Here is a 24,907-nt window from a genome sequence, read left to right as displayed (position 1 = left end):
TGGTGACCGCAGGGCTGGTTTTGTCGCACCGAAGACGCTGCTGCCCGTCTTCGGCCTGTGTATTTCAAAGCCAGCAGTTGGATGGTTATCCCGCCACCGGTCGGCTTTTTAAGTTCCGAGGTGTTAGCGGAACTATGTTATCCCTTAGTCGCCTCTTACGACACCCACTTTATTTATAGGGTATATCTATTTACAACTGCGAATCTTAATGTTTATTCATTGAGGGGTAACAGGTCCTAATGGCTTATTCTACCTCCTGCAAAGTCTATTATCGTTCAAGTATTGTTAAAGAAAACTTTATTAACAAATGGTGAAACTGATTTTTAGTATATTGAGGAGAAGTAACGAAGCTTAATTAGCCCAGCTATTGAGCTGCAGACTGGTAATAGGTACGTCATAAAATTAAATGATAGATGCCTTCGGTTCGTATGTGACGAAACTTTACTAAGATTTCAAAATGTCAATACCAAAAACAACAATTTTATCGAGAAATCAGATAAATCGAACGTGAAATTACAAATTATGCACTCGTAAACGAAAGTCAAATATCTAAAAACTTTCCAAAAAATTGGCAAATCGCGAAAAAGTCGTATTCGTTAAGATTCCCATAGGACATACGACGTTTTGATTCTGATTCAAAATAAGTGGTATACCATTTTAAAACCAACACAAAATTGATCATATTTACAAAATAGCAAATCTTTGTTGTATTTTAGTGTGACTTAGGACGTTTTGCAAGTAAATCATTGGCTTCGTAAAAGTAGTATACTATTTTTAACATCTAATCTTTAAAAGGTCTTATGTGCAAAATTGTTTCGCGTTTTCCCTTACACCGTGATTTGGTTTGAGATGTTACTTAATTTTTAAATTACGGTAAATTGTATGTATAAACGGTTTTAAATAATTTTAAACTTAAATTTTAATTAAAGGAATGTTTATTAAATAAAAATCAACTACATTACAGTTAAATGTATATATATATATATATATATACATATAAATTTGAAAATACTGTCTAAAATGACAATTTCACAATTCAAAAGTGCCTTTGAAGCCTACTTGAATAACAAATTTTTTGATGTGTTCACACAAAATACAGCATCTATACAAATAAATTGGAGTGTCTGTTTGTATTATTAAAATAACCGCTTTTTACTAAATGACTAATTACTAAACAGACTTTACAGACAATTTTTTTTTTTTTTGAAATGTCATAATCGAAAAGACTCGTATAACTGAAACTCTTTAGACACATACACACAGGCACTATACTTTTGCGAGTATCGTGCACAAAGTCACAGCACAGATGTACCTAAAATTATTATAAACTAGCTGACCCGGCGAGCTTCGTATCGCCTAACACAAACTTTATCGTATGGTATTAAAGTTCAAATTGACTTTTAAGTATTATCACAAATCTTTTGTATGGGAGTATAGAAAAGTGTTGTTTTTAGACTTTTTCAGGAAATTTAAAAATTTTTTTTTTTTAGAATTTTTCTCTCCGTAAGAACCATCCTCGTACTTCAAGGAACATTTTAAAAAAAGAATTAGCGAAATCGGTCCAACCGTTCTCGAGTTTTGTGCTTAGCAACACATTCAGCGACTCATTTTTATATTATAGATAATTGTATCAAAAGATACTACCTTTTCTTCTTCATAAATTGTATCAACGAACAAACACACGACTTAATAGTCTTATTTCATACTTACGCCTTATGCTCTTTTGGAGTTATGTTACAAAGTGTCAATTATATTAGCATTCATTGCGTGTTATAAGAAATAGGTGAACTTAGTTTTTGTATAGAATAATTTTACATATAATTTTAAACAAAAATCTATGAACTCACAACGTAATCCCATTATTATGATATTTGGAATTGTTATATTAACCTCTAAGTATAGCTAAACCCTGTGGGTGACACTGTTCGTATAAAAGAAAGTACTGGAGCCGAGCAAGAAGTAAATCTCCAATATGTTCGCTCAGATCGACAACGCCCTGCCTTCTTGTTCAATATCAACATCGTCATTTAGGCCTTGTGTGACAATGTTATAATACCTACGTACATAAACTGATGTACTCTAACACGATGTGAGCCGTTTTACTTAGTTGGGGTACATTTTCCGATAGTTTATTGTCAGCCTTGAAGACTAGGTAAGTAACTTAACTTGTTACTGTTTACCAATCCAAGCGCTTCAGCGTATGACTCACAAAAAGCCAGCATCCTCCTGATCGCACTGACAGATGAGGCAAGCAGCATCATGTAATCCGCGTAGCTGATATTATTGTATCATACGCAACTAATATGGTACCCGACTCTCATGTTGCTTAGCCTCTCGATCAGCTTATTAACATACAGGTTAAAAAGCTTAGGTGAGCTCAAGCTCACCTGTCTCACCGCACGTTCCAACCTGTTTGGCTTCGAGTACTAGTGTGCTCACTTTACATATTCCCACCTGCTACAGCTTGTTCCACAGAATGTTGTACATGACCAGATCAAATGCTTTCGATAGATCCAAGAAGTCATAAACAGGAGTCCTTCTGCTCGTGTAAAACTCGACAGCGTGCTTTATACTCATGATTGTACTTTACGTGGATGTCTGAGATATAAATCCAAATCGGAAAGGGCCATTGAGATTGACGCATAAAACAAGGATAAGAGAGCCAAGGAGAGAGTGCAAGGAACGCCATCATCTCAAAATTTGCTTTGTTTAAAATTCTAGAATTCTTTTATATTTAAGTAATCGTTTCCTATTTTGTAGTCGAATAAAATAATAAAACCAGCTTAAATAAGGTTTTAGAAGTAGAACTGGGGGTTCTCAACGAAAAAAAATTTAAAACCAAATTTCAGTAGGTACGTTTAAAAAACAATAATATTCAATTACTAGCTGCCCGAACGGACTTCGTTTTGTCAATAATTGATGGCTTTAATTTTTTTTTTTTTTTGCTATAAAAACCTTCTGTGGGCCATATGGAACATATAAAAAAAAAATAGCCGAATTGGTCGAGCCTTTATCGAGTTATGCGCTTAGCAACATTCATTTTTAGCCGATTTCCAAAAAAGGAGGAGGTTATCAAATCGACTGTATTTTTTTTTATATGTGTGTTACTTCAGAACTTTTAGCTGGGTAAACCGATTTCAACAACAATTTTTTTTAATCGAAAGCTGGTGTATGCTATTTGGTCCCATTTAAATTTATTTGAGATCTAACAACTACTTTTTGAGTTATATCTACTCGTAATAATGCGTTTTTACTTGACTTTTTTTCCGCATAACTTTTTACTGGGTGTACCGATTTTGATGATTTTTAATTTAAACGTAAGCTGATGTTTATCATGTGGTCACATTTAAATTTCATCGAGATCTGATAACAACTTTTCTCGTAATCTTTGATATCGCGTATTTACTTGATTATTTTTTCGTCTACTTACATTGTATTAATTGTCGATGTAATTAAAGTCGGTTTTTTTCGTCTGCGAGCAAATACAATTATTATTTATATAGAAGAGTAGAGAACACTACGATTTTTTTTTCAAATTATTTTGTCATAAAATATCGGATACTTGTTAAAGAATAAATAATCGAATTCATGTTATCGATACCTCAAAATAATATAATCGAATAATTTATTTATCAGACAACCAACAGAAGATACAATATAAATGTTTTAATACATACTTAATAGGTAAACAATGATCATTGTACTTCTTTTTATAGGCAGTCACTACATGCTATATTATTGTGTAAATTAAATTTAAAATAAAAAAAAAATCATAAAAATGCATTTATAAGGAAAATAAAGATAATATAAGAAATTCATTAAAGACAACTATAAAAATATTAAACAGCGCAGCTAGTTTAGCCAAGACCATATGCGTAAAATGAAATAGATTCACATTCCAAATTTAATATACTTAATATATGTCGCCGCGGAAAGTTATAAAATTGTTTTCAAATTATTAAGTTAAGATTTAATTTTTAAATGTTTTTAATTAATGAACGCCATCTTAGTGAATTGATTATCTGTTTTGTAACTTTTTGAAGTAAGTACCTGTTTAGTTACTATTTATTTTATGTAATGCTTTCGCTGTTTAAATTGCTGAATGATTAACATGAAATTATTATTGTAATTTTAGAAGTCATTTCTATGCATTTGAGGGGTGAAGTTGGTATTAGGTACGGGTGGGGGCGCTAAGAACCGAGCTTAGTGTCTTCTATAAAAAGCCCGTCTTCTGACTGCAGTGCTCTGATGGTGGAGCATAAGTATGCAGGTACCAACCAGTCCGATCTGTCCACGTCCACGTCGTACCCCCTGGGACCTTCTGCGCCCGTACTCTAAGTACGATCACCATCCCTTTCTCAGAGCGCAGATGCTAAGGACAAAGGGCGAAGGCGAGCAACCGGCGCCTTAAAACTGGTTTCAACTCGGAAGGGACGATACCTGAAAATAAACGGAGCTAGGTCTTGAGCTCAAAAGTGGCAGCCCCACTAAAGGCCTAGGACGCAGGGGGTTAATCACCCACTCGTCTGAACACAAACGATTATGAAAGGAAAAGCAAAACTTACGGACCGGATTTTAAACCAACGACCTGGCTACTCAATAATGGCTAACGAATTTCCTTATGTACATGGAACTTAAGAACACTGTACAGACCAGCGGGCCTTCAACTTTTATGTCAACAACTTGCAAATCACAGGGCTGATATAACAGCGGTTCAGGAACTTAGATGGTTGGGACATGGCATTGTTAATAAATCAGATTTCGCCGTATATTATAGTTGTAATGAAAAACACCATACCTTTGGAACGGGTTTCGTCGTGAGCAAACGCCTAAAACATCTTGTAATTGATTTCCAACCAATTAATGAACGTATGTGTAAAATCAGACTTAAAGGTAAATTTCAAAATTACACAATCATTAATGTGCACGCTCCGACGGAAGATACTGACCTAGAAGAGAAGGAAAGATGGTATTCTGGTGTGGAGGGCGTGTATTCTAAATCTCCCAAAGGTGACATCAAGATTATAATTGGAGATATGAATGCAAAGGTAGGAAGAGAAAGTATGTATCGAGCAACGATAGGCTCCCACAGCCTACATGAAACATCTAACGACAATGGCATACGTCTCATTGATTTGGCAACTTCCCTAGGAATGGTCGTCGGCAGCACACGCTTTCCACACAAGAATATCCATAAGATAACGTGGGTCTCCGCGGATAACGTCACCCGAAACCAAATAGACCATATTTTGATAGACGGGAGACACTGCTCTAATCTTTTAGATGTCAGAAGCCATAGAGGAGCAAACATCGACTCCGATCACCATCTTGTTGTATGCAAAATAAGAGCACGAATATCACGCTACAAGTACACCAAAACTGTAAGAACGAAAAAGATTGACACAACAAGGCTAAAGAGCGAGCAGGATGTCAGACACAAATATATGGACACAGTTAACAGGGAACTTATGAAAGTGGGCGAAAGAAATAGCAACAACACTGGCGATCCTGATAGCACCTGGCGGAAACTTAAGGAGGTTTTATATAAGGCCGCTGGTGAGATTCTGGGATTTGAGGAAAAACTGAAGCGTAACGACTGGTTTGATAATGAATGTCAGAAGGTCACTAATGAGAAAAATGATGCATACAGATTAATGCAACAGAAGTACACTCGCAGGCGTAGAGAAGATTATAAGGAGCTAAGAAGAAGAGAAAAACACCTACATAAGAAAAAGAAAAGATCGTACGAAGAACAAAAACTGCGGGAGATTGCATCTAGTTACACGCAAAAAGAAACTAGAAACTTCTACAACCAAGTGAATAGGGGACGGAAAGAATTCAAACCCAGAACCACAGCGTGTAGAAGTAAGACTGGACAGCTACTTAATGATAAGGATGAGATCGTTCAAAGATGGGCTGAATACTTTCGTGAACTCCTTAACAGCTCAGTGCAGACTCGTCCACTTTCTGTACCAGTACCTGAGGCTCTACTAAACGATCAACAGACAGATGAATCTTTGTACCCCACCATAGAAGATACTATACGAGCCATTCAATTCAGTAAAAATAACAAATCTCCGGGAATAGATGATATCCAAGGCGAGCTTATAAAGTATGCCGGAACTGGTTTCGAGAAGGAGTTTCACCACCTGGTTCTCCAGATTTGGAATGATGAAAAAATGCCTGATGATTGGAATACATCTGTTATCTGTCCCCTACATAAGAAAGGCGACATATTGGAGTGCAATAATTACCGAGGCATATCTCTCTTGAACACCGGTTATAAAGTTTTTGCCAATATGCTTTTCAATAAACTAAAGCCATATGTAGAATCCAGCTTGGGGGAGTATCAGTGTGGGTTCCGTCCAAACAGGTCCACAATAGACCAAATCTTCTCGCTTAGGCAGATCCTTGAGAAAACGTTTGAATACAACGTGAACACTCACCACCTTTTCGTAGACTTTAAGGCTGCCTATGACAATGTGCACAGAAGTTTCCTGTACCAGGCTATGATGGAGATCGGCATCCCAACAAAGCTCGTGCGCCTGACGGAGATGACTCTTAGAAACTCTCAGAGCGTTGTCAGAGTTCAAACAAGTGTATCAGAACCGTTCAGAACCAATGACGGCTTAAGACAAGGGGATGTGCTCTCGTGCCTACTGTTCAACATCGCTCTCGACAAGTGTATTCGCGACTCAAAGATCGAGACCAAAGGCACTATCTACCACAAATCTGTTCAAATTCTAGGGTATGCGGATGACCTCGATGTGATAGGAAGATCTCTACCTGCAATGGAGAGTGCATACCTTGCTCTTGAAAAATCAGCTGTGGAGGCCGGTCTTCAAATTAACATGGCTAAGACTAAGTACCTGAAAGCGTCAAAAGACCAGCAAACCCTACTACAAGGAGTTAATATTGGCAATAACACCTTCGCTAGCGTCAATCATTTCGTATACCTGGGATCCTTGGTAACCGATAACAACGATGTGTCTTCAGAAATAAGTAGAAGAATAATGGCGGCTAACAAGTGCTACTTCGGACTACTAAGATACTTACGTTCGAAACTCCTTTCAAGAAGCATAAAACTTCTCTTGTACAAAACCTTACTAAGGCCCATACTCACCTACGGTTCCGAATGTTGGGTGCTGAGCAAAAAAGACGAAAATTCCTTGTTGGTATTTGAGCGGAAAATACTAAGACGCATTTTCGGAGCTGTGATGGAAAATGAGAGATGGCGAACGCGTTATAACCACGAGCTATACCAAATGTACGATGAGCCAAATATAATTAAGACCATAAAGATTGGGCGCCTGCGTTGGGCAGGGCACGTATTGCGAATGGACGAGGCCAGAGTACCCAAGCGCCTTTTAGAAGGCCGACCGGAGGGCCGCAGAAGTCGAGGAAGGTCCAAGCTCAGATGGTTGGACGGCGTCGAACAGGACATCAAGACCTTGGGAATAACAAGTTGGAGAAGGAAAGCCTCTAACAGATCGGACTGGAGAGCTTTGCTGGACCAGGCTAAGGCCCACCCGCGGCTGTAATGCCTCAGATGATGATGATGATTTCTATGCATTTCTACTTTGATTTATTTGTTTAATAACTTAATTTAATATTGTAACGATCCTAATGCGTGTACTCCCTCGACCAATAGGAATGCAGTAAGACAATGTCTTGATGCAATGTGCATTGGCGGGAAATCGAGTTGACGTAAGCGTGTTTGGATCGGTAAAGAGGCAGATTCCTTTTGGTATTAGCTAGTGAACGATAGCCATTGTTAAGTAGTGGAAACTCTGTCCATTTTCTGTCCTATATTTTGAGACATTTAAAGTTTTAGTTTAAAGTGAAATTTAAGCAATCACCGATTTAGTGTTTTAGATTATTTTTATTATTTTGTTTTTTCTTTGTGACGTAGTGTAAAAAGTAAAGTGTAATATACCCACGAAACATATTATCCTTTATAGTTAAATCCGTATTATAATTAAATCATTATTTTCCATTTTGCTTTCGCCTTTCATTTAACGTTATGGATAGTACTAGCAGAACCGTAGGCTTACCTAAATCCAACGGTTCTGCCGTTTTTAAAAATGCTAACGAGTCATCTAATTTGACATATATGTTTTACACAGGAGATCATTAAATAAAATAAAAAAGGAAACATACCAAAATACTAACATGAATAAAATTGATAAAATTAAAAGTTGAAACATTAAATTTGAATAAATCAGTCAATTGTCTTTGTAAAAGCATATCAATTTTGATTTAAAAACACCCAAATCATTACCATTTACGTCCAAATCAAAGATTTTCGATGACATATCATTATAGGGTCTTTGCAGTCTAGCTAGTGCTGAGTACTTTCCTAAATTACTTTTATAAAGCGATACTTTGAAAAGCGGATATGGTTGCCTGAGCAGATCTCTAGGGATGTTGAAATTAAATAATTCTACTATAACCGGACTATCAACTAAATTATTCAAAGATTTCTATAGAAATATCATATCTGAAACAGCTCTACGGGACTCCACTAACATAACATTAAATAATTTGAGCTTCTGCTCATAAGACTTGTTGTGTTGTCAATATGTGCTGTAAACTTTAATTGACTATCGAGAATAACTCCCAGATCACGTATCGAACCAACTACACTCAACTTTTCAGAAGCCATAAAATATTGGCTGTGCACAAAATGTTTTTTCCTGGTGAATCTAACCAAATGGCACTTTTTGGCACAAAGGTACAATCAATTCTCCTTACACCACCGAACTAAACGATTAAGATCCTGTTGCAGTAGTTCAACTTCAGATTCATCCACGATACTTTTAATTATCTTAAGATCGTCCGCAAACAGAAAACACTGTTTGAATATTGCGGCGATATCATTATCAAAAATATTAAAAAACGAAAGTCCCAAAATGGAGCCTTGTGAAACACCAAAGTAAGAAATAAAAGGTGTAGATTTATACCCATCAATGACTACCGTGAATAATCTATCTTTCAGGTAAGATGCGCACTAACCAAGCAACACATCAATCACTTAGACCAAAATCCCTCAATTTGTCAACAAGAAATTTTTGACTTACCCTGTCAAAGGCCTTAGAGAAATCGGTGTATATAGCATCCACCTGCATCTTATTGTCGACGTTATTTATTAATTTAGTTATATATTCGAATAAATTTGTTGTTGTTGACTTACCAGATAAAAAACCATGCTGGCGACAGCTAACGTTTGTAGTTATTAACCTTTTAAATATAGATTCATAAATCAAACTCTCAAAGACCTTTGACATGGTAGAAATAATCGAAATCTGTCTATAGTTTTCAATAATATTATGATTGTCATTTTTAAAAACAGAAACAATTCGTGCCTCTTTCCACTTTTAGGGAAAATGCTCGTATTGAGCGAAGTGTTGAAGATAATAGATAGTGGAGATAGTAAGGAATTTGCGCAGTGAAATAAAAATATTGGGGGTATATTATCGGGATCAGTATTCTTAGACTTATCAATTCTTTTTAGTTTTTATTCAACTTCACCACTGGATAGGTAAATATTACCAATATAGTTTTTGGACTCGTAAGACTGATGACTGTGCAAGTTACCATTGCTGCTTTTAACAAACACAGATGAAAAGTGTTTTGCAAATAAATCACAGATCAGAGAATCATTTTAGCTGGATAGTTGGATATATATTAATATAATTAGAGAAGTATATTTGGATCACATATAAAAAAAACTATAAATATTTATATAAATTGTAAAAATCATTTCTGTGAGAATTTTTTTTAATTTTTTTTAAGCTTTACATATGTATTTATAGCATTTTGTATTCATTTAAGTACACAAAACTCTTATAAAATATTTTACAGTAGTAAATAAGTGTAGTTATACAAAATAATGAAAAGGAAAAAACATTTTAATACATTTATATTAATCAATCAATTTAATAAAAATAATCGATTGTATGGTATCGATACATTGCTAAGATTTTGTAATAAACTTCAAAATTGTACACGTATTCGAACATAACCTCTTTACAATTTTTGTTTACAAATAGAAGTAGTTGTAATTTAAAATAATTTTAAATAATTACTAAGAGTTAATAATGTCTGATGTGGAAGTCGAAGTGCCAACATCGTTCAAGAAACGAAATCTCAAAAACCGAGGTGGAAGAAAACGTAAAACATCTAGTTCTGAAGGTAAACTAAATATTAAAAATTAAGTGTTTTTATAATAACAGTATTGTATAAGTATAAAATAATTGAAGTTAATAGCTTTTTGTTCGCTTATTATAGTTATTCCTTACATGGTCTACTGCATTGCTTAAAAACATTGCATAAAAATCAACTCATAATTCATTAATTCATATCGTTTCTGCTATATTTGATGCAAATTTGAAGCTGAATATATATCTGTAATACACAATTTACAGCAAGATAGTAAAATAAAACAATCAGTCTTTAAAAGTGTAAACAATTGTAATATTTTTCGAACCTGTTCCATGAGTTATTGTTAAATTTTATCATGTACATAAGTTACTGATAGGCGTTACCAGCCAGTTAGCGGTGTGGCTACGGTAGTAAAGAATATAGCCACCCCCTCTCTCCTCGTGGGTGTCGTAAGAGGCGAATAAGGGATAACACAGTTCCACTACTACCTTGGAACTTATAAAGGCGACTGATGGCGGGATAAATATCCAACAGCTGACTTTGAAATACACAGGCCAAAGAAGGCAGCAGCGTCTGCGGTGCGACAAAGCCAGCCCTACGGTTACCAACCCGCCTGCCCAGCGCGGTGACTGTGGGCAACATATATGAGTTCACGCAATTTTTGGTGCAAACTTGTGAAGGCCTATGTCCTGCAGAGGACTGCAGTAGGCTGAAGTGATGACGATAGCGATCGTTACTCATAGTAGGGAATATATCTGCCAACCCGCATTGGACCAGTGTGGTAGATTAAGCTCTGATCCTTCTCCTACATGGGGAAAGAGGCCTTTGCCCAGTAGTGGGATATTACAGGCTGAAGCGTAATCTTAGAATTAAAATTGTTACAGAAAAAAATAGTTCCGACTCCGATGAGCCAGCCGTTGTTCTGCCGACAAAGAGACCTCAAAAAGCGAATCCTAACATACAGAGTACAGGAGGAGAGAAAAAACAAAGAGTTGAAATTAACGATAACAGCAGTGATGATGAAGAACCTGTAAGTATATCTTAAACTTTAAATTAAAAATCTAAATTAAAAAATTACTACATTCAAATATGCTTCAAAATCAGTTTCAAATCGTTTTTATAAATTAATTTTGTATTAGTTAGATTTTTTTTACGTGGGGAAAATCCATCATGATACCCTCCAGCGCGGGGGCGCCAGAGGGTTATGTCAGATCCCTACTGACTAAAAACCACCACGTTTTTGCTGTCATCCGCCTGGGTGGGGCGAGATGGGGTCGCGCTAGCATTCGCCATCTAATTAGTTACCTATAACACAAGCATTAAGGTGCTTACTTTAGGAACAGACGACCGTGTGTGTATCTTACTTAATTGCAGTTAAAAGTGAAAATACCACCAATTTCGATTTTTTGTATGTGTGGAGTTTTTTGCCGATTCTTCTCTGCAGATTGGCGATGAATCTGAAAAAAATCTGAATCTATGGTAGCTTCACTATAAATTAGTTATTAAAACAAACATAGTATAAATTTATAAAATGACAATTCAAAAGTGATTTTGAAACCTACTTAAATAAAGTGGTTATTAATTTTTAAACAATCCAGATTTTGTATTTACATACTATAAATCTTGTTTTTTTCTTCGCCATAAGACATAATTTTACCATGGAACATTAAAGTGGCTAATAATATTAGCTTTAAAATTATCAGATGTTTGTTAAACAAGAAAATAAATCTGGACATTAAAATACATGGCAAAATTAAAGGCCGGCAACGCGCCTGCTAATCCTTTGATGTAGCGGGTGTCTGTGGGTGTTGTTTTCACTTACCATCAGGTGAGCCAACTGTCCGTTTGCCCCCTCTTCTATAAAAAAAAAAAAAATACATAATCATTATTATTCAAATTAATATTTTGACTTAAAATTATATTTCTTCCAGAAAGTTCCAACTACAACGCTATCAGTACAGCAGCAACGTGAAAATGCAACGGCTACATACGAACTAGACACAGAGAAGGATAAAGACGCTCAGGCCATATTTGAAAAGGCACAAAAAATCAATGCCGAGCTAGAGGGACAAGCTGACGACAAGGTATGGCGTATCTTTATTATATTAACAACGCCTAGCTTATTAGCACAGTTTTGCAGTGAGTCTGCAGTCTGTTACGAGGCTTGTGAATTCGATTCCCGTCCTGAGTCTGAGCGTAACATATGTATATAAAAAAATGTTTCACACTCCGGAAACACTCAATACACAAACGTCCAAACCACGACAAACATCTATATGGCCAACACAAATGTTTGGAATGTGAGGGGATCCTGCGACTGCTAGCGTCTAATAGTCAAAATAATGAATAAATAAAAAAGTGTGTGTGTTTTTTTATTAATGTAATGTATGTTTCCAGGTCTACAGAGGTATAAATAATTATGCCCAATATTATAAGAAGCAGGACACGGCCGCCGGTAATGCTAGTTCTGGTTTTGTGAGAAAAGGTCCCATCAGAGCTCCGGCAAACTTAAGATCAACTGTACGGTGAGTTCGATGATGTTAATATAGATGCCTGCAAGACCGAAGCAATGCTGTGTCGCCGACCCTGCCTCCTACCCTGTCCAGAAGCTTTCCATCTTACTCATCACACGAACACAGCACTATTTGGTAGCTGTTATTTGTTTGTGATCTTCTGTAAGGTCGAGGTACATTCCCAGTCGGATTGTTCCTGATTTTGAGCAAGTCTTGATTTGCCTTATTAAGATATTTCGTTTATTACTAGCTGCTTGGACACACTTCGTTCTGTCAAATGTTAATAGTACTTTTTGTTTTTTTTTTTTTTTTGTAAAAAAACCTTCCGTGGGTCTTAAGGAATATACAAAAAAAAAAAAAAATTGCCGATTTGGTCGAGCCATTCTCGAGTTATGTCCTTAGCAACATTCATTTTTATTTATATAGATCTATACTACTATTATAAACAGTTTTTTTTTAAATATCATATCAAAAATGGACCGCTCCAGCGGGATTCGAACCCGCGTCTCCGACTGACCGTGTCGGCGCTCTAGCCAATTAAGCTATGGAACGATGTACCCGCTAGAGCGAAATTCTTGATATGATGATTTTTATTTTCGGTTTAAGCGAACCCTGCTAAAAAATGTTTAGAATCCCTAATGTGTGGGTAACACAAAAATAAAATCGTACATACTATTATAAAGCTAAAAAGTTTGTTGATCTATTGAAACGCGCTAATTTCAAGAACTAATGGTCAATTTGAATTTAAAAAATATGTTTGTATTGGATAACCTAATTACCGTGGAAGGCTATAGGCAATTTTTTCCTCAAATCACCGCCGGTTAATTTGCACAGCGGGGCAAAGCTAGAAATGTCAATAAACTGTACCATTTCTAAGCTATATAAGAGTATCTAAGGTCTGTGTTAAATTGTTATGCCCATACAATAAAAATATTTGTACACTTTCTAGCAACTTTCGCTATGACATAGTGATATCGGCAGGCTTTGTACATTTTTCCTTTGTTGTTTATTTCTTGTGTTACCATTTTAGTTTCTTTTATTCGTTTACTAACTATTCTATTTAATATTTAGTAATGGATTAAATAAAATAACATTCTCTAAACCGACTTTAAAAAAAGGAGTTGTCAATTTCATTTTATTTTGTTACGTTTGTTATATCATAATTTTGTTGTGTGCACTGATTTTAAAATATTTTTTAATTATATTATAAATTGAGACATGGTGGTTTTGATTCCCACCTCGAGTCTGAGTGGGATATATATATGTATGTATTAATCGAAAAAAAATATATATATATACCTATAACAGTTGGCTGTTACTTGTAACACAAGCATTAAGTTGCTTACCTTAGGAACAGACGACCTTGTGTGAATGTTATAAATATTTATTTAATGATTATTTTTTTAACTGAAGGCACCAATTTGTCACGTAATCCGATGGATACCGTTATCCGTCGAATAGCGTTAATCATAACCGACAAAATAAGGAACTATATTATTTATATATAAAGTACCAGTCCAACAGCGCAGCAGTTAACATTTAGTTTTGAACCTGTCTCGTGTCTACACTGCTGCTGGTGGACTGGTGTTGTGTGTGTAGCTTAGAAGTGGTCTGTAGGGTATAGTTATTATAATAATTTTGTTATATATCTTACAGATGGGACTATCAGCCAGATATATGTAAAGATTACAAGGAGACGGGATTCTGTGGATTTGGAGGTATGGTTGTTTTTATTTTCATTTTTAACTACTATTAGATTTGAGGGTTCAATTTCCGTTCGAGTTTGGGTGTAATATAATGTTATTTATTTATTTAAAAATGTAGCTATATCAATCGGCTGTTACCTATAACACAAGCATTAAGTTGCTTACTGTAGGAACAGATGACCGTGTGTGTATGTTAAACATATCTATATTTATTATGTATAAGCAATCAATATACATTTTACATGACTGAGCCATTGAGCTGATTCAGCGCTTGGATTATGGGTTCGATTCTCGCTCTGAAAAAAGTTTTTTAATATATATATTTTTTTTTGTTACAGATTCCTGTAAGTTCCTGCACGACAGATCAGATTATAAGCACGGTTGGCAGTTAGAAATGGAGGGTACACAGGAAAAAGGGGGGGATTCAGACTACGAGATCCACAGTGACGATGAGCTGCCCTTCAAATGCTTTATATGTAGGGGGAGTTTTAAAGACCCTGTTGTCACCAGGTATCTAGCAAAATATATATATACATATATATATATTTTTTTTTTATTCAAGTACATAACACATTTTGAATCGTAATTTCACAAAATAAAAATACCTATAGTTGTCTATTTTATTAATAGCTTTTGACAACTCGTCGATTGACAAGTTTTAGTGATGTCCTAGGACGTAATAATCAATACCTAACGATATTTTTTTTTTTTGTTTAAAATATAGTATAATATTTATTTTCATATTTATTAAAATGAAAATAAATAACTCCTCATCGAACGAATCTAGTATAAAATGAATTAAACAATTTTAGTTGTTTTATTTGTATGCTCTACACAAGAAAGAACGAAGTAAAATTTTATACAATGTTAATATTTTAATTTATTGGTTGGAGGTTGACCTCAATTTTTTTTGTCTTCCCTATTAAATACCATATCACACCTTATTTACATATTAGCATTTATTTCTTCCGATTATATGTAATCTGTGGCACAATCGTAGTAATCGTTATGTGTGGCACATCACTAAGGGGCGGTACCCGTCAATGAAATACAATATTATTTATATGAAATTTTAATTTCCGTTCGCCTCGCTGATCACGCTTTTCGTAACGCTCTCTTCACGCACTGACCAGCTTACTCCCCAAGTCAAGAAGTTTTATGCCAAAATTAATCCACGGCATTTATTTACAGGTGTAAACACTATTTCTGTGAGAAATGCGCGTTAGAGAACTACAAAAAAAGTACAAGATGTTTCATCTGTAACGCTCAAACAAGCGGAGTGTTCAACCCCGCTAAGGAACTGGAGGCGAAGATGAAGGCACGGGGTGATAGTGGTGATGATGATGATAGTGATGATGATTGATGATTAAATTTTTTTATGAAATTATCTTGTTTTAATTCCAAAAGTTTTCCTTCTCGGTTTTACCTCGTATTTAAAAAAAATAGTGCTTCAGACAACACGACCGAAGTAAAACTTCTGCACAATAGGCCTGCACTGCGTCTCAGATATACAAAACGTAACTATGAGAGAAAGAAAGAAATAGTATAGAAGCAACACAATTTGAAAATAAATTTTGAATTTTATAAAAAATTCTAGTTCTTGATTTTTTTTTTTTTAATTTTGTTGATTGGTTTTTAGGAAATTTAGTATTTTAGAAAATAACAATTACAGTAAAATAAAATCAAACAAAATAATAATAATAATAACTTAAACTATTAAGTGAAATAAAAAAACATGTGTCTTTATTTATTTTTGTCACTTCCGTTATATATTTTTCTTACGGTTTTAGTATCACATTTTTTTCAGTTCGGTCGCCCAGTCATATGTCAAGCCTGCCGTAAGGAACTTCGTTACAAATATGTGCTCGCACCTCTTTTGCTCTGTTCACCTCAAGTCAAGCGTGCGTAAAAAAGTTTTACTAAAAAATGCGTTGCATTTTGAGATACAATGACGTGACGTGTATTTGGGACTGATAGTGGGATTTGGGAGTCGTGTGCTTAAAGACGGGCAGCAACGTCTTTGGTGGCACAAAGCCAGCCCTGAGGTCACCAACCCGCCTGCCCAGCGTGGTGACTATGGGCAAGAGTTCACGTCATTTTTGGCGTGAACTTGTGGAGGCCTATGTCCAGTAGTGGACTGCGATAGGCTGAAGTGATGATGATGAAGAAGTTTTCCTTCAATAAAGTCTGTGATTCATTCGCTTACTCACACCGAAAGCGTTGTTTCATTAATACAAATAGTGATGTAGTCTAAAAAGCTGGCTTAGGCATATTTGCTAACCGCCGGGGCGAGGTGGCGAATGCTAGCGCGACCCCATCTCGCCCCACCCAGGCGGACGACTGCTCACACTTGGTGGTTTTTTTAGTCAGTAGGAGTCTGACATAACCCTCTGGCGCCCCCACGCCGGATCCATGATGAATTATCCCCACGTAAAAAAGGCATACTTGCTAAAACGATTCCATCTTGCACTACCAATTCTAACTTACGGTTGTTTTAAGTAAACTGTGATCTCATGCGATGACTCCTTCCAACCGTTCACGTGGAAATAACAATGGTTCGGCTAAATTAAAACTTCACACACATTACACATTGTGAATTCGTCACAACGATTAATGACTAATTATTAAAGAGATGGCCAAAGTTGTCTTTTTTTATTATTTATATTTTTGGTAAGCGCTTTGATATGGTCAGCCTGATGCGAAGCGGGTTGTAGATGTTGGCAAAAATGGAGAATCACAAGTGCGTTGCTGACCTTACCCCTGACTCTTCCCAGGATCTAAGACTACCTCACTCACTGCAGGAATACTAAACAATTTGAGAGCAGTATAAAATATCTATGCTACGCTTCAGCCTGTTATATCCTATTGCTGGGCATAGGCATCTTTCCACATGTCGGAGAAGTAGCAGAGCTTAATCCACCACGCTGCTCCAATGCGGGTTAGCGGATATATTCACTAATATGAGTAACGATTGCTATCAGGTGTACACGATAACAGCCGGGACCGACGGTTTAACGTGCTCTACGAGGCACGGTGGGGAGACCCACAAGGACTAACAACCAGACCGGAAGTAAGTATTTGTATTAACACAAATATACACTCCGAGCGGGAATCAAACCCGCGACCGTCGGTATTTAGGCGCCGCCAACACGTCACATGCACCATTACACCAGAGCGGTTGTCATTTTAAGCTACCACCAATTCAGAACGTAGATTCTGCAGAGAAGAATCGGTAAGAAACGCCGCAGTAAAACTTTTTGAAAAAACAAGCTTTTATTTTTGCACTAAAAAGAATAATATATAAACTTTTCCTTTAAAACTTTTTTTTAATCACCATCCAATCAAATCAAATAGCTGTTATCGACTACTGGTGACACAGGCCCTTAATAATGACCGTGAAAATATAAAACTGTCACTGATGTTTATATTATAATTTGTTTCGTTTAATTAGCTTTATTGGTTTTTTTTTCCTCTACGGAGAAAAAGTGAGCTATCAGTCATTAAGATCGATTTACCGCTAATTACAATAAATTGCAATTAGTTTTATTTTATTATGTTACAGAGTGTGAGCGGTCGTGGCTATGGGTACGTTAATAAAAAAAAATTAAATATCTTTAAACTAAGGTGTATATGAATAGGATTTTATCTTAAAAACTAAACTAAATCACAAGAAAGCGTGTCATAAGAAAATTGGATACATTTTCCTCAGTGCACATTTTTTTTTTTTTTTGTAATTACCAAATTATTATTAGGTCGTCCGGAAGAAATGTCTAAACATACATGTCCGCCCATTGTACAATATGATCTGTAACTATCTTAAAACTGCTTTTTAATATATTTGTTTACAATTAAGTATAAACAAGTAGTTTTTGCTTTGTGTGACAGTACTTTGAATTCAACGTTTTTTTTTTTTAAATTCCTTTTGACAGTTTTTTTTTTTTTTAGAGTTTTTTAATCACTCACGAATTTTTAACTGTTTCGTTCCAAAAAAATATTCTGTTTAAACACGCAATGTACACTTAATTTATGTATGCGTGTATGTATGTGTATGTAATTGTGTATTTAATTAAGTATATATGTATTTTATGTAACTAATTTCGAATGTAGGTATATATGACAATAACTTTATAGCTTTATTATTGTTATTAACCTTTATATAAATTATAATAAAAAGAAATAAATTACAAAATAATTATTTAAACAATTTTATTGCTTCTCCAAACAACTAATTCAATTTATACAAAGGTAAATATATTTTTTTATATAATTTGTTACAGAGCGTTTACTAATCTTGCTCCTGTTATGCATACCAAGAATTTTAGGCAACCCTTGTGCTAATATGACATTGAACTCGTTACCTCATCCAGGAGACTGTCAAACGTTTATAGTATGCTGGCTCTCAAAACCGTATTTAGGGACATGTCCAGATCAACTTTATTATGATATGAAATCGAATGTAAGTATTATAGATTTTATGATTTCAATGCGACTATTAATATATATATATATATATATATATATATATATATATATATATATATAGCTTCTCCTTAATACAGATAGCTACCTAGCTAGGAGAAGTAGAGATCATAATAGTAATTGCTTTCAAATTACACCTAGAAACTGATTGTTCCTTTTTTGTCACTTGTTACTTGAATATGTTGTGTAAATACGGAAATAAATAAATATATTCTTATTCTATTCTTATTCTAATATGATTTAAGTAATTATGCATTACCTGTAATATAATAAACTTATTTTCCATGTTAAATGCCATGGTCACAGGTGTCAACAAATTTAACAAAGTTTAACAATACTCCCAAAAGTTTCCGACTAGTTATAAATCAAACATTTTATGTTAAACTCAATTTTTTTCGCGCGTTTTAGCATGTTCATGAACGACAAATAGAATTAAAAAAAACTTTTAATTAAAATAATAATAACAATGAAACAAATCCCAACACATTTTCAAAATTAACATGAAATCGGTTCGAAGTTACTTACAAATTCTACAATTTGTACCTACCCTAGCATGGGCTGTCGCAGTCATCACTGCTTTTCAAACAGCTTATTTATTTTATTTTTTTGTTTATAAATGAATTTTGTTGTGATTTTATATATTATATTTAATTTACACTGAGCAGTAGAATGTAGTCACTGCCTATAAAAAGAAGTACAATGATCACTGTTTACCTAACTACTATATATTAAAACATTTATATCGTATATTCTGTTGGTTGCCATTTAATAAATAAATAAATAAGGATGCTACTCATATTAAGTTGTAATTGTGCGTTTTGTGCACAGAGCAACACGGGTTTTGTGTATACGTTATGTGTGTTTCGGACACATGACACAAAATATCCTACTAGAGTGTGAGGCATTTAACAACAACTGGCAAATATTTTATCTTTGCTATGTATATCAGGCCGAAGACGGGCAGCAACGTCTTCGGTGCGACAAAGCCAGCCCAGCGGTCACCAGCCCGCCTGCCCAGCGTGGTGACTTTGGGCAAAACACATGAGCTCACGACATTTTTAGCGCCAACTTGTTTAAGCTTATGTCCAGCAGTGGACTGCGATAGGTTGAAGTGTTGTATAACAGTATTATTGTTCTACTCGTGTATACAAATAACAGTCAAATTACATTATTTTCAGAATTGTCAACCGTTAACAGTGGCTGTGTGTTGTAATTCATCCATACCTTTCGTTTTCCCATTTAAAACTTTACCAACTTTACCACCCGTTCCAGATGTTCCAAATATCCTAACAACAAAACCCGGGCATCCTACATCTAGACGACCTTTATCCCCTCTTCCAAATAGCACTTTTTCTCCATCAACAACAGTTGTTATAACAAAAACTCCTACCAACGCAACTCACCCAACTACAGAATCAACATTAGCAAGTACAACTTCATCACCTACAAATTCATCAGTCACTGATTCACAAGAATCAACCAATGAATTGCCGGTAACAACTACAACGGTATTTGAAACAGAACATTTTACTACAGAAATAAATAACGAAGTTAGTACGGCTAAACAATTAACTACTACTGAATCAACGATAACAACCGAAACGTCACCATCTGTCACTACAGCAGTATCTACTAAAGGATATACAGAAATGACTGAAGAAACAGCTACAATTCAACTAACTACATCAGAAGATTTACTATATACCACACTCAATCCAGAAACGGAAACAAGTAAAGTGTCTACAGTACCTGATCTAACCTCGTCTACAGTTGATCCTTCTCCTAATGCCTCTATAGTCGATATAACTACGCCAACAGAATCTTCAACTACCCAATCAATAAGTACTGATTTTACAGTTACAACAATGAATCCATTAATAACAAGCGATGCAACTTCTTTATCACCAGAAAAAACGACTGTAACTAGTGAATCTACTACAGTCCATTTTTCGAATGTTCCTTCTTCAACAACACTTAGCGGTAGCACCGATATATCTCCTACAGCATTAACAGGATCTCAAAGCGAATCTAGTGACCAACCTGAAATTTATACTTCAACATTTTTGTCTACAATTGAACATGACATAACTACAGAATCATCAACAACAAGAGAATTATCAACAGCAAGTGAAACGGTATCACGGTCTACTTTGCAAAGAACTAGCACTCAATTCACATCTGCAGAAAATACAATGACGGGTGTAACGGGAGACTCTAATCAATCAACACGAAATACATTACCGCCATTTATAACCGAATCTACTACAGAAATACTGTTTGATGATACAACCAACGGAACGACAACTACATACTCAGATGATCAATCAACAATAAACGTACCTAAAGTTTCATCGACAGAACCAACGCCAGCTACCATTCCAAATCAGATAACAACATCATTAACAGATTCAACAACAAGTCAGACTATCCAAACATTACCATCAATTACAACGACAGAAGTGATTGATTATATTTTTTCAAAATCAACCGAAATACCAACTACAATAAAAACTGAAGCAACTACTGACATTTTTGTAACGACTGAAGAAATACCAACTACAAAAAGTGCTTCAGAATCAATTGTTACAAGTACCACAAGCGAAATGTTGTCGTCTTTATCAACTTCTTTGCCCATTTCATCAATAGCTACTTCAGTAACTCCAGAGTTAAGTACTATAACAGAACTCCCAGAAACAGTAGAAACCGAAATTGATATTAATGATAAAACAACTGCATACACATCGGTAGAAGAACCTCAAACAACTGTAGTATTTTCAACTGAAACTTTTGAACCAACAGACTCGATATCGACAACACAAGAAAACAAGCATGTTATAACAACTGAACAGACTGTTTTAACAACTGTACCTAGTGTTACTTCCAGCAGTGAACACATACAATCCAGTACTACTCCATACAGACCACAAACTGTACCAACAACTACAACGTTTTCTGACCATAGCCTTTCTACTTATGAAACAGCAGTGACTGAATTGATAACAAAAGAAACAGAAGCTAACGTGATGACATCGACATATAGGGCTAGTACGATGGAACCAGTAACTGATTCAAGTACAACATCTTATTATCCGACAGTTTATACTTATAAAACAACAACTACTAAAGCGACAGCAGAAGAAACAAAACCAGATGTGATATCAACACCGTATACTTCTATAATAACTGAATTAGTAACTGATCCGTCAATAACGTCATCTAATCCCCTTACACATGCTATTTCCACAACAACAGAAACTGATTTGATTAAAAACGTATCAAAACCTGATATGATGTCAACAGCACGTAGTTCTAGTACAATTGACCCAATAACGGATTTAAGTACCACATCTTATCAGTCGACATTTTATACTTATAAAACAACAACGACTGAAGTACCAACAAGAGAAATAGAAACAGACGTGACCGCGACAACAGATAGTTCTCGTAAAACTGAATCACCAAGTGTTCATAGCACATCCTCTAATCATCACACATTTTATACTTATAAAACAACAACAAATGAAGTACCAACAAAGGAACCAGAACCAGATGTGACACCTACCATATTTAGTATTATACCTACTGATCTAGACACTGAATCATCAGCGATTTCTTCCGACCCATCTACACATTCTGCTTACACGACAACAGAAACTGTTTTAACAACAACGAAAAAAAATAATAACTTACCCCCAATTCCGCCTACCGAATCTCCATGTGAATATTACGAAAATGAAAGGCTACGAAAGCTCGCAACCTTACCAATGTGTAGAGAAATAGATGATTTTTCGTATCCCGATCTTGACAACTGCAGTCTGTACTACAGATGCATCAAAGGAAAAATAAAGAAACTCGCATGTGACGATAACTTTGAATTCAGTCTTCAGACGCTCGTAAGTATTAATAATATAATTATGGAATTATTATATTTTTTATATTTACTCTTATGTAAAATATTTTGCCATCTTTCTGACACCAAAGACGACCTAATGGATCGAAAAAACAATGCATTTAGTATTAATTATACAGATATTTTAGGGTCAGAATTGCGCTTGCGATCCTCGTGGTTAGGTTTAGGTAGGTTGGGTTATTGGGCTTAGGTTACTAACCGCTTACCATCAGGAGGACGGTATGCTTGTAAGGCTCAGCAAGATATAATGTGCTCAAAATCTGGAGCAGCCCGTCTGGGGAAGTAGCTCAACGAGTCAGGCGTAGAAGTCTAAAACCCTTTTGCGATGCTTCTGGTATTGCAACCGTCTATAAGTTATGGTAACCGCTTACCATCAGGTGAGCCGTACGTTTGTTTTCCGACCTAGCCTTATACAAAATTAGTCACCAACCTGGGGTGAGGGTATGGTCGGCAAAGTATTGGGAATGCTGCTTAGCTTGAAGGCGTTGATATGCTATGGTAACTATTTATCATTGCCTACTTTGTAAAAAAAGGCACTCGTCAATAAAATCATCAATTTCTTTCAATGACGCAAAAGCAATTAACAATGGTTTCACGTGCACTAATTAATGAATAATTTCAAGGTTCACGGAGGAGCTTATGTCATACTATTTGATGACTTTATAATAGCAGTGATTTCAACAATTTTATTTCGATCTTACTTCATAATATCTTCATAATATCTAATTACATTACAACTTGTTAGAAGTTTAATTAATTATACGTAGAAATAGTAACATTTTCGAATCTTGATTCTTAAATTTGACTTATATTAATTTATTCCAGAAATGCGTGCCGGAATCGGAAGCGAAGTGTAAAGTTCTAAAGACGTTAAAAGAAAAAAAGATATACTTAGATTATTTCGTTTTGATCAATAATTTAACGAAAAATTATAATTATGAGGAGAATCGAAAACAACAAAGCTCATAAAACAAGACAACAACAAGAGCTAACAGATTCTTATTCACTTTTCTTCGCGACAGCTGCTGAGAATAACAACAAAGTAAAATAAGTACTTTCAAAGTACAAAATGAGAACATAAATAACATACTGTAGTCAAGTGTAGTCAGTAAAAATGTGATTTTTAACGTTTAAGCTTAACAGTTTCGATAATAGTTTTTGTACAGATAATGCTTTGTAATATGTATCTTAAAATAAACTATGTAACAATAATATAAATAATTTTCGCTATTTATTTAAAACAAATACACATAAAACGAGCATTGTAATTATCGTTTCAAGATATTTTGTACGTACTTAAATAAAAAGTAAAAAAAGGTGTTTGTTGTTGGTAATTTCCCACTTTTTAAATCGTTTTTAATATTCTTCTCCCTGTACTACAGTTAAATGATGACTATTTTATAATCATTTGCAATTATTAAATGTAGCTTAGCAATTTTACTGTTTTTGTTTAAATGGAATGACCTCACCGTGCCATTAGTCACATTTATATTCTAAACTAATTATACCAGAGGCTTAGAAGATGTTAAGTTTTCGAAAAGCAAATTGATAATATTTAATAATTAGCATTAGGTTTATAAGAAAAAAGAAGATTAAATGAAAAGAAGTTTTAATGAAAGAAGGTTAAATGCAGATCAATAAAGAAATGTGTTGACTTGTTAAAAATGAATGATTTGATATGACGGTTGATAGGAGAAAAGGAAAGAGAAAACAGAAGAGACAATGATGATGATGATGATAAAAGACATAAAAACTTAATTAAAATTGTAAAAGTTTATTATATTTTAATTATTTAACGACGAAATAAAATCGTTTAAATATATTAATAAATAATACACAGCCTTTTTATTAATACTTTTAGTTTCATATTAATACTTTTTTTATTATTTGAATGTACACAAACGTACGAACGTCATGTTACAAATAAATATTAGTAAGCATCAGGTGAAGGTTTTTTAAAGAAAATACTTTTATTTTATTTTATACAAGAGAAATACAAAAAACTTAAATTTAATAACAATACTGTTTTACATCGCAGTAATTGATGTTAAAAACCTAAAACAAACGGTCCATAGATAATAGAACCAGCAAGGGCAACTTAAAATAATTTGACAACATTCACAAAATAGCTATAT

At 34.7% G+C, this 24,907-nt stretch overlaps 2 protein-coding genes across 2 annotated transcripts; both read left to right on the top strand.

Annotated features, from left to right (window-relative positions):
- Nucleotides 1-10,026: 10,026 nt before the first annotated feature.
- LOC123667874 (E3 ubiquitin-protein ligase RNF113A) lies at nucleotides 10,027-15,767 on the top strand. Its single transcript, XM_045601707.1, has 7 exons — nucleotides 10,027-10,194; nucleotides 11,049-11,194; nucleotides 12,096-12,248; nucleotides 12,562-12,689; nucleotides 14,334-14,395; nucleotides 14,722-14,893; nucleotides 15,575-15,767. Exons 1-7 carry the CDS (start codon nucleotides 10,101-10,103, stop codon nucleotides 15,744-15,746), a joined length of 927 nt encoding a protein of 308 aa, XP_045457663.1. The 5' UTR covers nucleotides 10,027-10,100; the 3' UTR covers nucleotides 15,747-15,767.
- A 2,955-nt stretch (nucleotides 15,768-18,722) lies between these two features.
- Nucleotides 18,723-24,209, top strand: LOC123667788 (flocculation protein FLO11-like). The gene is made up of 3 exons (XM_045601626.1): nucleotides 18,723-18,839; nucleotides 20,041-22,755; nucleotides 23,598-24,209. The coding sequence occupies exons 1-3, from the start codon at nucleotides 18,723-18,725 to the stop codon at nucleotides 23,739-23,741; spliced, it is 2,976 nt and encodes a 991-aa protein (XP_045457582.1). The 3' UTR covers nucleotides 23,742-24,209.
- Nucleotides 24,210-24,907: the final 698 nt, after the last annotated feature.

The sequence above is a fragment of the Melitaea cinxia genome, chromosome 29 (assembly GCF_905220565.1).
Source record: "Melitaea cinxia chromosome 29, ilMelCinx1.1, whole genome shotgun sequence".
In the NCBI taxonomy this organism is placed as follows: domain Eukaryota; kingdom Metazoa; phylum Arthropoda; class Insecta; order Lepidoptera; family Nymphalidae; genus Melitaea; species Melitaea cinxia.
This window is presented reverse-complemented; position numbering and strand designations above follow the sequence as displayed.

Bases quoted from the DNA above. Each gene is read 5' to 3' on its own strand.
- LOC123667788 (XM_045601626.1), top strand. From the start codon at position 18,723: ATGACATTGAACTCGTTACCTCATCCAGGAGACTGTCAAACGTTTATA. The intron at 18,840-20,040 runs GTAAGTATTATA...CATTATTTTCAG, and splicing joins ATTATGATATGAAATCGAAT to AATTGTCAACCGTTAACAGT. The intron at 22,756-23,597 runs GTAAGTATTAAT...AATTTATTCCAG, and splicing joins AATTCAGTCTTCAGACGCTC to AAATGCGTGCCGGAATCGGA.
- LOC123667874 (XM_045601707.1), top strand. From the start codon at position 10,101: ATGTCTGATGTGGAAGTCGAAGTGCCAACATCGTTCAAGAAACGAAAT. The intron at 12,249-12,561 runs GTATGGCGTATC...GTATGTTTCCAG, and splicing joins AGGGACAAGCTGACGACAAG to GTCTACAGAGGTATAAATAA. The intron at 12,690-14,333 runs GTGAGTTCGATG...TATATCTTACAG, and splicing joins AACTTAAGATCAACTGTACG to ATGGGACTATCAGCCAGATA.